Source organism: Tamandua tetradactyla, chromosome 1 (genome assembly GCF_023851605.1).
Source record: "Tamandua tetradactyla isolate mTamTet1 chromosome 1, mTamTet1.pri, whole genome shotgun sequence".
NCBI lineage: Eukaryota > Metazoa > Chordata > Mammalia > Pilosa > Myrmecophagidae > Tamandua > Tamandua tetradactyla.
In genome coordinates, this window is record NC_135327.1 from 129,338,352 (window position 1) to 129,351,226 (window position 12,875).

Below are 12,875 nucleotides of genomic sequence, written 5' to 3' on the forward strand. Positions count from 1 at the left end.
CTTGATCTGGGTGCTAGTTACTGGGCTGTGTTCTCATGGCAAAAGAAAAAAAAAATCACTGTATATACAATTATGCTCTATGTGCTTTTCTGTATGCATATTACGTCAATAAAATTTTATATTAAAAACATAGGGGCCGGGCCGCGGTGGCTCAGCGGGCAAAGTGCTTGCCTGCTATGCCGGAGGACCTCGGTTCGATTCCCGGCCCCAGCCCATGTAACAAAAACGGAGAAACAGAATACAATAAAACAAGAAAATGTTTAAAAAATGTTTCCCTTTCCTCCTTCCTTCCTTCCTTCTATCCTTCCTTCCTTCTCTCTGTCTTTCCTTTAAAAAAAAAAAAAAAAAAAAAAAAAAAAAAAAAAAAAAAACATAGGGGCAAAGTGGAGTTAGGAATGCATCTAAATGCACTATGTTTCGCCTATCTTTAGGGGTTGGCCATTAAGATTTCTAACAACCATGCTGAAAAAGGAGAACTTGCTAGTTACACATTTGTGCCTAGCAGATATAAACAATTCAATTGTTTAAAAATAATAATCCTTGGTACTACCATAAGACAGATATTTCTCACAAAAGTCTTCAATAAAGAACACAACTTTTGACATAATAAACAATATACTTAACAACAATTCAAGAAGACTCTCTGTGACTGTTTTCTATGATGACCCTCAATCTAGGCTGAGGGAATTAGGGAAGAGCAACTGGGGATAGGAGAGTATGATACAGTCTCTGATGATCTGGATGACCTGGGGACATATTTTATAAACCTGTAAGAGTGAGTAGGAGTCAATAAGGCTGTATGCTCTTCAAATATTCCACCTTGACTATCACATATCTCAAGGGAGCTTTGGAAAAATATCAAGCAGCAGGGAAGTTAAGATAGAACCCACCCCACCCTTCATAAATGCCTGGGGAACAGCTATTCTCTGTTGTCAGTTGAACACAAACCCAGGTTAGCTATGTGAAGAGTTAGTGACCATTTGAGAATGCTGACAAACCTACCAAAGCCTAGTATCTGAAAAGAAGATAATATAACTCCACTATGAGCACCTGTTGGCAGAGCCCTAAGAATCACTGGAAATGACACTGAACGTGCTTCAAAGCAATATAACTAATGTTATTAAAAGTCTAAACCCAAAATTCTACTACATATAGCAAGACTAAAAGAACTTTAGCCAAAAAGCATTATCATCACTATATCCATGGTAAGAACAGCCTTATGAGGCATACTCAAACAAACAGAAACGAGAAAGGTAAGCCACTGAATTTAAAGTTATTGAAAGTAGCATATCGCCAATAGTACGCAGTAACAGTTCACATATCTGCAATTCGCCCACCAATTTCAGCACCGGAATAGACATTATTTCTGTTACTCAGCAACCAGAATGTCAAGAGGTTCAGAGGGCTTTAGCACTCACCCTTTTAACTCAGGCCTCTGGGTGTTTTGTTTTGTTTTGGTCTTGTTCTGTTTTTAACACAATGGTAAGTTCAGTTATTTGCTTTCTTAGTTCAGAACAGATTGTAATCGGCAAGTCAGGATACCAGGCAGGAAGAGCAGAGCTGTTAGAAACAGGCAGACTTGCAAGAAATAACAGTTAACCTGGTAGAAGAGAACAAAATGCAAACGCAGATGAAGAGCTCCAAACACACAGTCTTCTGGGGCCACTTACAAAAAGCTCTACCTACTTCAAGAGTCCCCAAGGGCAGCCGCTGCTGAGCGGCATAAAAGCAGATCAGAGTAAAATCATCAATAAAGATTAAATTATGCTACAAATAATTTTTTAAAAAGTAGAGAAACATGCAATCCTTTCAAAAAAGTTTATCTAAAATTTTTAAAATACTGTTTTTACGGTTTGAGAACTTCAATTATAAGCTTCTACTGTACTGAAAATTGCAGTCCACAATAAATTCTGAGGAAAGCACCATAACTGGTAAAAGAATTTTAAGCTTAAACATCAGTTACACAGAAAATATAACTGTACAGTATTTCATTCCCTGACTATGCTGAGAAAAATGAGGGGCTATTATATTTGAAATAACATTCAGGTTCTAAAATATCTTGGCCTATAGAAAACTAAGACCTATAGCTAACCATGTACATGCTACTAAAAGTACTTTAATTTTTAAAATCACATCTCCACCCTGCTTAACTGCATCACACTATCTCCTTAAATCACTCTTGTTAGTCACTTATATTCTGTCCATCCCTAAGAAAGGAAAACTATGACTTTGTGCAAGGAGTTTTTATTGAAGCATGGTTTTAAAAGTTTTATAAATGTTATTTTAAAATCTGTTCTATGCATATACATTTCAGTTATGTAGCTTTTTAACAACTTGTAAATAAGACATAATTAATCCATAGGTAGAGAATTTGGATTTTAATGTTTTGTTAACAGAACTAAAATCAAAGGAACAGATAAGATTTTCAATAAATCATGAAGATCAAAAATGACTGTAAAATGATTTTCTACTAGTAGAAAATGCAGGTTGGAAAAAATCTGAAGGACTTTAACAATTTAATTTTTCAAAAGTCAAAACAACAGAAAAATTTCAGAGAAAATACTACTCGGTACACAGAGCCAAAGCCAGTCTAGAAATATTTCAGAGTGTAGTGTGGTAGACTGAGAGTCCTCAAATGACCTACTTTCTCTCCACCACAACCAGTAAACAATATAATAAAATAGTACTTATGTGCTTGGATAGAGGCCATACAAATATTGTTAGTCTACAATATGTGAACATATACTGAAAAAAACTGGCAAAATAATTACACACATACACAATCACAGTGAACCAAAATTCAACTTTTCCTGACTATCCTACTTAACCAAACAACCCACCTCCAAAGTTCAGTATATAACAATACTGTACTTGTATAAATGCCTTAAAATTAAAGAATTGTGTACATTTTCAATAAGACTTTAAGCCAAAAATGAGAATATGTATAAATTATTTAAGGGGTAAGGAAAGGCATTCCAGTTTAAGTATTTATAGAGAAACTAGAATGATTTATGCTGATGGGGTTCTGGTTTTTGTTGTTTTTTTTTTTTTCGTTTGCTTTATAAACTGTTTGATTTTTCCAGAATAACAACGGAGAGTCACAAAATGGAAGGTACAATTCAAAAATTTTGTTTACAGAGAAAATGACATGGCCCATCTAGCTACCATTAAACATATATCTACCACTACCCTTATTTTACAAAAATTCAAAACCAAATATGAATACGTTCTGCTTGAAGACTATTAATAAGTTAAGAGCTGTCCACACAGGTTACAGGTGATCCAGTCCAACATTTTACAGACAAACAAACCAACAAACAAAAACAGGAAGTTTGCTTGGCTTGTTCAAAGACCCACAACTATCTTAGTGACAAATTCAAGTTAGAATCAGTTCTATTTCTTCTAAACTACCTTTCTCCCAACTTCAACATCAAATCATCTCTGATTCAAAAACGCAAAATGAATTTATTAAGAGATATATGTGAGATATCCAAGGTTTAGTAACTCTGAAAAGTAGAAAAAAGCAGCAGAAATACATAAACACATGATTTTTTCACATTGCTGAATTTGAGGAGGGGCTACTTAAAACATACAGTTACTTTTTTTCCCAAAAAGTTACGTCTTTTTGCCACGGTGGCTCAATAGGCAGAATTCTCGCCTGTGCCAGAGAACCAGGTTTGATTCCCAGTGTCTGCCTATGCCAAAAAAAAAAAAAGAGTCAAAGCCTTTTAGACAAAGCCTATTAAACAGACTCCATTACTAGACATAGACAACAATATATATGCACCATCAACTATTTGGCCATGGAGAGCAATCTTCACAATATTATCCATATAAATAAATATAAAAGTTGAAATCTACACCAGAAATTGAAATTTATTTTCGCTATTATACTAAATCTATGAATAAACTGTAACTAAATTCAGCAGTTATAATCATTTCATAGTTGAAAATAATTACGCAAATAAAATGATGAAAATACAGCTAGCCCAGACAGCTGCCCACACAAATCAATATGATGTGACCGAAATTTCTTAAACAGTACTTAAAATGTTATCATTTAAATAAGATTGATATATAAGTCCCTTTCTTCTACTGAACTGCCTGAAGGCACAAACAATGAAATTATATAAAAACAGCCAAGACAAAAATGGAGAAACAAAAGAATAGTACCCACCACTAAATTTATTCCTTTAATAAATGTTACTGAGGGTCAGATGCTATGGTAGGAAAATTTAAAAAAAAAGAAAACTGAGCAAAAAGCTCACATTTGAAACACATCAGACACAAAGGAACAAATATCATATGATCTCACTGATATGAAATAATTAGCAAACTCAGAGTCAGAATCTAGAATATAGGTTGTTACCATGGGCCAGGGTGAGAGAAGGGAGTGGGGAATTAACACTTAAATTGTACAGTTTCTACTTGGGTTGACAGTAAAGTTTTGGTAATGGATGGTGGTTGATGATAGCACAACACTGTGAATGTAATTAACAGCACTGAATTACATATGTGTATGTGGTTAAAAGGAGAAATTTTAGCTTGTATTATATATTACTAAAGTAAAAATTAAATTTAAAACAGCACTTGACAATGCAGTGAACCCTATCGACAACAATGCACCAGAGTTAAGAGTACAATTACAAAAGTATTCTTTAACGTACCACACTAAATGCAAGTTGTTATTATAAGGGTGGTATATGGTAACTTTGTATTTTATGCATAATTTTCCTGTAAATCCACAACATTTCTAGTTACTAACAACAACAAAAAAGCTTACAGTTATCCTAATAAAGCTTAGCTCTGAGCAGCTTTTATGAGACACATTACCTAAGAAGCACCGTTGAAGCTTGTTGGACAGCATTCTCACTTAAAGAAAAGGCATTTTTTAAAATGTCTGTCAAATAAAGATAAGCAAATCAGCCTTGCTTATTGTTCTATTTCACTTAACTTTAAAAAACCATATTCACATAAATGTTAAAAAATTTAATAAGCCTAACCTCTTCAAAAGGTTGCATGGTAAATTAAACAGATTCTTTATTATTTTACTGTTTACAACTCCAAGTGCCATAACCATATGTGAGGTAGATCTTAATGCTAAATAGAAGAACATTTGTAACAGTCCTAGTTTAAAAAAAAGAATCAAAGTTATTGAATGAATGTCCTAGTATAAATATCTGTATTCTGCATAAAATGCAAGAGACATGCTTACCCAAAGAAAAGAGAATTAAAAAACAGACATGTATTGCAAAGGAGAAAAGATTTCATCATCCTCTGAATCTTAGAGGATTACTGCTCGCTGATGATTAGGGGCCTGAGGGGACAAAATGATTTTAAAGCAACTTAATGGTTCAGAAACTGATGCCTAGGATTTCAATTTTTTTCTTAACACTCAGAAATTAGGCTTAAAGAAAATGTATCAGCATGTTAAAATCAGTTTTCTTTGAATACCAAGCTTATAGATAATGGCTGTTTTCTTTTTATTTCTTATTTTCTAGAGTAAGGGGCTACTATTCATAACTAGAAAATATTTAAGGAAAGGCAGACTTTGGAGTAAATAACTGACACAAAGACTAGGATCCTCCACAGTTCCAACTCCTAATAACAACTGCAGAAACCACACACACACTGTAGTTTAAAAGTGCAGAGGACACATACACGTTGCCTGGCATGTAGCAGGCACTCAATATCAAATGAAATGAGTGAATACACACGCACACACAGACATACACACACCCCTCTACCAAAGCAACAAAATGTTGCACTCAGATTCAGGGGCAACACAATTAACAATCACAATAACGACTGTTTTCCCAAAAGCTGGCTGACTGCTTAATGTGCACTAAGTGAAAGCTTCCTCCTTGCCCTCCTCGTTTACTCTGACACTAGACTGCACATTCAAAACAAATCCTCCCCCAGCCCCGCCCCAAGCCCTACCCTCGGCTGCCTTCAGCACTGCAAATGACAAAGTCTGGGGCCTCAGCGGCTCTCAGAGCCCGGGCGAGCATCCTCCGCAGCCCTTTCCGCGGCGCCGGCGGCCCGAGGACGCGCCCGTCGCGGCGGAGGGGCCGGGACCACAGCCCTTGGTCTCTGGGACCCCGAAGAGGCTCGCGCGCCCACCCACCGCCCCCAGCTGAGCCCGCGGTCCCCAGTGCTCGCGCCCGGAGGCGTACCGCGCCGTACCTGCACACAGTAATCAGGTTCCTCCTCTCCACCGCAGCATTGCGGGCGCTCAGGCTCTTCTTACAGCCGCTGCGGCTCCCACTCAGGCCCACCAGACTCCGGGAGGCCATGGCCGGCTGAACCCCGCGCCCCCTTTGTCTCGTACGACCCCTCTAGCCCCTACCCTTGCCTCCCCGGGCTCTCGCTGGGTGCGCGCACGTGGGGGCGCGGGAGCGACGTAGGGAAGGAGCCAGGAGGGAGGGAGGATGTGGAGGACAGCAGGGGACTCGCACCCGGGGACTGACGGCTCGCGCTTGACCCTCAAACACGCCGCACCACCTTCGGTATCGCGCCGCGCGGGCGGGTTTGTGTCGGGAGCTCCCCGGGGACTCCAGCGGCCGGCGCGCACGCGCGTGCCCACCAGGGCCGCACACCCAAACCACCCACCCCGGGCTTTCGGTCCCGCCCCAGTAGCGGCAGCTGCGGAGAGGCCCCGGGCCTCGCAACGTAGCCCCGCCCGCCCGCCACCTATCAGGCCAATGCTACCTCACCTGGAGCCAATTGCGGCGCGCGAGGGGCGGGGCCGACCGCGCGCACCGGCCCGACGCGTGGGCAGCTGTCAAGACGCCGGGCTCGCGCTCGCCGTCCACGTGCCGCAGAGTCCGCGCGCGGGGGAGCGGCGCCGCTGTTTGCGCTGGGATTGTGGGATACGGGACCCCGGGATGCCGCGGGCGGTTTGCCGACCCTGGCCTGGGATCTCAAGCCTTAAAAGATCGTATCTTCCCCATACCCGACTCCCACGTCTTTTGGTGCCCGCAGCTTCAGAGAATACAGCAGCTCCCGACGCAGCGGTTGCTGCACCCGACAAAGAACCTGACTTTCCTGGGAGGGTCGTGTTTCTTTTGTCCTAACGCCCTATCCCGGCCTGATAACGATATAGTGGCCGAAGGGGGGAAATTGCCCGTAGAATTGGGGCGCCGGAGGTGGGAGTTCTTGACCCTCGACTCGACGCCGCCCTCACTTTAGCCCTCAGCGCGGCTTGCCCGCCAGCGTGAGAACGAGCGCGGTGCAAGAGTCTAGTCTTCTTTCTGCACCCTTCTTCAGTCCTAGGCAGCGGCCCGGGTACTGCGGGAGAAGGTGGGGCGGTGAGCCGAGGCGGCTCTTCTAAGAGGCTTATCACAGCCCACTATCCTGGGTTTCTTCACCGCCCCTTGGGCCTTACCAGCTTGTAAGGTCAGGTACTTCCACCCAAGTTCTCTAGGCCTGCCATTCATCCAGATTTTAATGAATCCTTAATAACCACTATCCCTTTATCTCCATGGGGCCTAGCACGGTGCTGTACATAGAACAGGTTTTCAATAAATATTCACTGAATTTAATTCAAAGTCATATTTGACATTTTATTGAATTTTCCTCGTTTTGGCGGTTCCAAAATCCACACAACTTCCACCTCTGGTTTTAAAGTTTCGGTCAAGAATGTCACTGAATATACGTCTTAGTATAGATATCCCTGTATTGTTTAAATATTGTACAAAGTACTACAGGAGACAGTTACTTTATGTAACTTTTAAAAACAGGGTTCTGTATAATAAAGCTGTAAATTAAGTTCTGAAATTTTTTAAATGAAAAACTCTAAAATCATAACGGCAAAGAGTCAGTCTTTTTTTTGCTGTTAAGTCATACTAGAATAAAAATCTGTTTCATGTAGAAGAAAAATATATTTCTAATGCTTAGCTAATATACTGCAATGAATATTCATACATTAAAATTCTGGTATGAGAAAATAGTTTGAGCAAACGTTAAACTTTATCTTTCACATTAACCTAATACAGGTAGTTTTTTCCCTCACCAGTAGGCATTTGTAGCTAGGTCAGGGCCTTTGTTCCCAAACATTTGTTGTCTGCTCTATATTGATAGCTGTCCCCTTGAAGTAGGCTTCTCCTTTTAGGAGTTATGGCTTAACCTGTCTCTTCTTGCTAGCCTAACAGAATGAATTCAGATTTAGCCATCAGGAAACAGAGGCATGCCTATGCAGGCAATCTCAGCAAAATACTCACACTGGCAGGGATGAATACTACTCAAATTGAAGTTTTTTTTAACCCCAGATTAAACCTGTGTAGGAGAGAGTGGAAAGCCATCAGTTATCAAGAAAATTCCTAGAGAAACATATGCTCATATGTCTGGAAGGACAGAGAGAACACACTGAGGCGCTGAGCAAGAAAAATAAAAGTAGGTGACTGTGTTGGATAGAGAAAAGTGGGATGTTATTCTTCAAACTGACTTTGTAGCCTCAAGTGCTGTAGTGGTTTGAAACTCTCAATGTGCTCCAGAAAAACAGGGTCTTAAATCGAGTCCAGTTCTGTGGTTGTGAATCCATTGTAAGTAGGACCGTCTGATAAGGCTACTTCAGTTAAGGTGTGACTCACCTCAGTTAGAATGGGTCTTAATCCCCTTACCCGTACCCTTTATTTGAAAATGAAATTCAGACAAAGAGAAAGCCATCGAAGCTAGAAACCTGGAAGAGAAGGAGGAGAACAGCAGACTCCATGTACGTTATCATGTGGCAGAGAAGCCAAAGATCGCCAGCAGCTGGTATTTGGAAAGAAAGCATCGATTTGGTCATTTTCCCGGGCTTTTTTTTTGGGGGGGGGGAGGCGCGTGGTGCATGGTCCGGGACTCAAACCCAGGACTCCCACATGGAAGGCAAGCATTCTACCACTGAACCACCCATGTACCCCTGGGCTTTAACCATAAGCAAATAAATTCCCATTGTTTAAGCCAAAACTGTTTCATGGTATTTGCTTTAAGCTGCCTAGGAAATTAAAACAAGTACATTTTCATATTATCTGTACTGTAAAGTTATAATTTAAAGACTTAGTAAAACTTCATTTGGATGTTTAGGTATTAATGTAATTTTTCAAAGGCTAATCAACAAGATTTCATTACAACACAAGCAATTTTTGGCTTATACAGTGTGTCATTAAACTGCCACATGGGGGCCTTGCATAACAAGGCTTCTGGACACTTAGCCTGAGGAGTATGCCCTCAGTCTCATTATTTGTCTGGGTTACTAGTCAAGAGATCACAAGTAAATTATATTGAGTACAGAGAATAATATTGCTGTAAAGCTACATGAAGTTTTATAATGCATTTTGGACTTTTCGTGGCATCTATTTCAATTCTTTATATATCCAATCATTTGCACAAAGTTTATTCAGGCATATAAAAAGATTCACAACAAAAATCACGAAAACGTGATAAAATTAGTAGGTACCTAATTCAATCAATAGGCATTCTATAGAACTGAATGGGCAGAATATAATCATTCACCATTTTTCCATTCCTCCTCCCCATCAAAAGTGACATCACAAATACAAGGTATAAAATGTCCTCAAATCTAAAATGTTAGTAAGCCAGGTAAAATACCAAACAGTAGTATTTTTTCCATTATTAGCAAGGTTGTGGATTTACAGAACAAGCATGCATAAAATACAGGATTCCCATAAATAACCCTATTTACACCTTGCATTGGTGTGAAACATTTGTTACAATTGGTGCTAGCACATTTTTATAATTGCACTATTAACTATATTCCATGCTTTAGCTTAGGGTTTACTGTGCAGTGTAATTCCGTTGATTGTTTTTTTAATTTTGTTCTGTTACTATACATGCAAGCTAACATTTCCCCCTTTTGATCACATTCAGGTATGTATTTTAGTGCTGTTAATTATGTTCACAATGTTGTGCTATCAAAACCACCATCCTGGGTGGGCAACAGTGGCTCAGTGGCAGAGTTCTTGCCTGCCATGCCAGAGACATGGGTTCAATTCCCGGTGCCTGACCATGTGGAAAAAAAAAAAAAAAAAAAAAAAACCCATCATCCATTACCAAAACATTTCCATAATTTCAAATAGGAACCATGTACTTTTAGTCTTAAACTCCCATTTCCTATGCTAACTTCATCCCCTGATAAACTGTGTTCTAGATTTTGACTCTATGAGTTTATTTTAATTGTTTCGTATCAGTGAGATTATATATTTGTCCTTTTGTACCTGGCTTATTACACTAAATATGGTGTCTTAATGTTTCACCAATGTTATTGCATGTTATTGCATTATTGCAATGTTATTGCATCAGGATTTCAAGTTCACTGATTCTTTCTTCTGCCATCTCCAATCTGTTGTTGAAATCATTCTAGGAAGTTTTCATTTCAGTTATTATGGTCTTCATAACTTGTACTTCTACTTGGTTCCTTTTAAAATTTATATCTCTTTATTAAGAGTCTCATACTGGTCATTCGTGTTTTCCTGGTGCTCTTTAGTCCTTTCCCTGTATTTTCCTTCATCTCCTTTAGCATTTTTATGATCATTTTTTTCAAAGGCTTTGTTTTGTATGTCAACATTTTCATCTTCTTCATTGATGTTTTCTGGATTTTTATCCTCTCCCTTTGGATGAGTCATCTTTTCCTTTCTCTTTGCTTGCTTTGTATTCTTTTGCTGCACACTGTAAATTTTAATATTTTAAAATATTAACTCTGGGATTTAATCCCTGAGATTGTTCCTTGATTTTGTAACTAGCTGATGATCAGACAGAGATTTTTTGAGATTCAGCCCTCATATCAGGAAGTTCTACCTAAGGAAAATGCAGTGTGCAAGGTTTTCTCTGTCTGCCTGGGCCTCTGTCTTGTCCTGGATTTTTGCTTAGTTGTTTTGGAATTCCCTGTTTATAGAAATTTGGTTTTCTCTCTGTTTCCCAGGAGACAGACTTCCCGTTGTATTTGAAGCTGCTGTCCTTTGTCCCAGACTGTCTGCTTGTATATTTCTTTAGTTGTCTTGAGCTCCTTTTGCCTGAATGGCAAATACTGAGAGGTTGGTCACCTCATAGGTGATTTTCCCAAGTCAGTATTTTCCAACCACAACAGGTCCATGGACCCATGAAGGGAAGACAGACCAGCTCGAAAGTACGCTTGGGAGGGTGCCAAGAAATTCTTCTCCAGTTCCCCAAAGTTGAGCTTTCTTGGCCTGCCCATCAAACGCACCCCTTCAGCTAAATATCTCCTGCAGGCCTGAAGAAGCAGTGTCTTTAAGCTTCCTCCACTGTGGCCTTTTCTGGTGTGGGTTGAAACAATGGCTGCCCTCAGGTCCAGGCCCCCAGTGATCTGGAGGCACTAATAAAAAGTCACGATCAGTGTTTGAAAGAGGATTTTTAAGTTTCTTCCTGTCACCAGCGAGCCAGCCAGAGGCTGGACCGCATGGTGCTCTGCTGCAAGAGTGGGGGATGGGTGCCGGTAGCCACCATGCAGAGAGAAATGTGCTAATCTCTATCATAATTTATCAGCATGTCCCTCTTGCTCTTTCTGGGTTGTGTATAGTGTTCTTCTTGCCTCTGGGGTTTAAGAATAATTGTTTCAGACAGTTCCTGCCTGTTTAATAGTCATGGTGGAAGGACTAGGTCCTGGAACTCCCTCCTCTACCATGTTGCCACAACCACTCAAACAAGAAGTGGACACAAACACAGCAACCATTACAGAAAAGATTGATAACACAAAATTTTTAGAAATCCATGAAACAAGTATCACCGTAAGCTCAGTAAAAAGAAAAATGACAGAGTGAGGAAACATAGTGGAAACTCAGCGCATGCACAAAGCGATAATTTCCTTTTTTATCTTTTATTTCCTTAACTTTGTTGTTGTATAGTATAATATATATACAAAGCAAAGAAATAAAAAAGCTATAGTTTTCAAAGCACTCTCCAAAAAGTGGTTACAGGATAGATCCCAGACTTTGTCATGGAATACCCTCCGTCCCTCTCGTATTTTTCTTTCTAGCTTCTCCAGAATATAGGAGGCTAGAGGGCTTAAATACTTTTATATCATCACAATCGACTTTTTTACAAACAATAACATATATACAAAAAAAAAGCTATAAATTTCCAAACACAGCACAACAATTAGTTGTAGAACACATTTCAGACTTTGACATGGGTTACAATTTCACAATTTTAGGTTTTTGCTTCCAGCTGCTCTGAATACTGGAAGTTAAAAGAGATATCAATTTAATGATTCAACATTCATATTAATTTGTTAAGTCCTATCTTCTATGTATAGTTCTGCCATCACCTTTGATCTTTCCAAACCTCTCTGTGGGGTTGTTTGGGCTATGGCAAGTCTTAATTTTTTATATTGGAAGGATTTGTCACTAATATGGGGTAGGGAGATGGAATTATCTGATGTTCTGGAGAAGCTAGGCTAGGTTTCAGGACTTATCTGGACCAGAGACCCATCTGGAGATTGTAGATTTCTGGAAAGTTACTCAAGTGCCTGGAACCCTTGTGGGATCTTGTATATTGCCCTAGGTGTTCTTTAGGATTGGCTGAAATGGTCCTGGTTGTGGATTGGCAGGTTATGATAGGTAGCAAGGTCTTTCTGAAGCCTGCGTAAGAGCAACCTTCTCTGCCACTGATACTTTATTAATTACACTTCTTTTCCCCCTTTTGGTGAGGATGGAATTGTTCATCCCACGGTGCCAGGTCTGGATTCATCCCTGAGAGTCCTCTCTCACATCTCCAGGGAGACTTTTACCCCCAGATGTCATGTCCTACGTAGGGGGGAGAGCAAAACTTGCAGAGTTGGGCTTAGAGAGACAGAGGCCACATCTGAGCAACAAAAGAGGTCCTCCAGAAGTAACTCTTAGGCATGTCTATAAGTAGTC

The 12,875-nt window shown here is 40.0% G+C and overlaps 2 protein-coding genes across 6 annotated transcripts in view; one reads left to right on the forward strand and one right to left on the reverse strand.

The window, feature by feature from the left end:
- The window catches only part of RUNDC3B (RUN domain containing 3B), a 247,086-nt gene extending 240,478 nt beyond the window's left edge, over positions 1–6,608 (reverse strand). For all 4 annotated transcript variants that reach the window (XR_013170772.1, XM_077148924.1, XM_077148861.1 and 1 more), the window contains exon 1: positions 6,187–6,608. Coding sequence is in view for 3 of the 4 variants with exons in the window: in XM_077148924.1 (XP_077005039.1) it covers positions 6,187–6,296 (110 nt within the window). In the remaining variant the exon portion in view is untranslated. The remainder of the gene's footprint in view (positions 1–6,186) is intronic.
- Positions 1–12,875, forward strand: part of ABCB1 (ATP binding cassette subfamily B member 1) — a 261,471-nt gene that overhangs the window by 73,984 nt on the left and 174,612 nt on the right. The window lies entirely within an intron of this gene.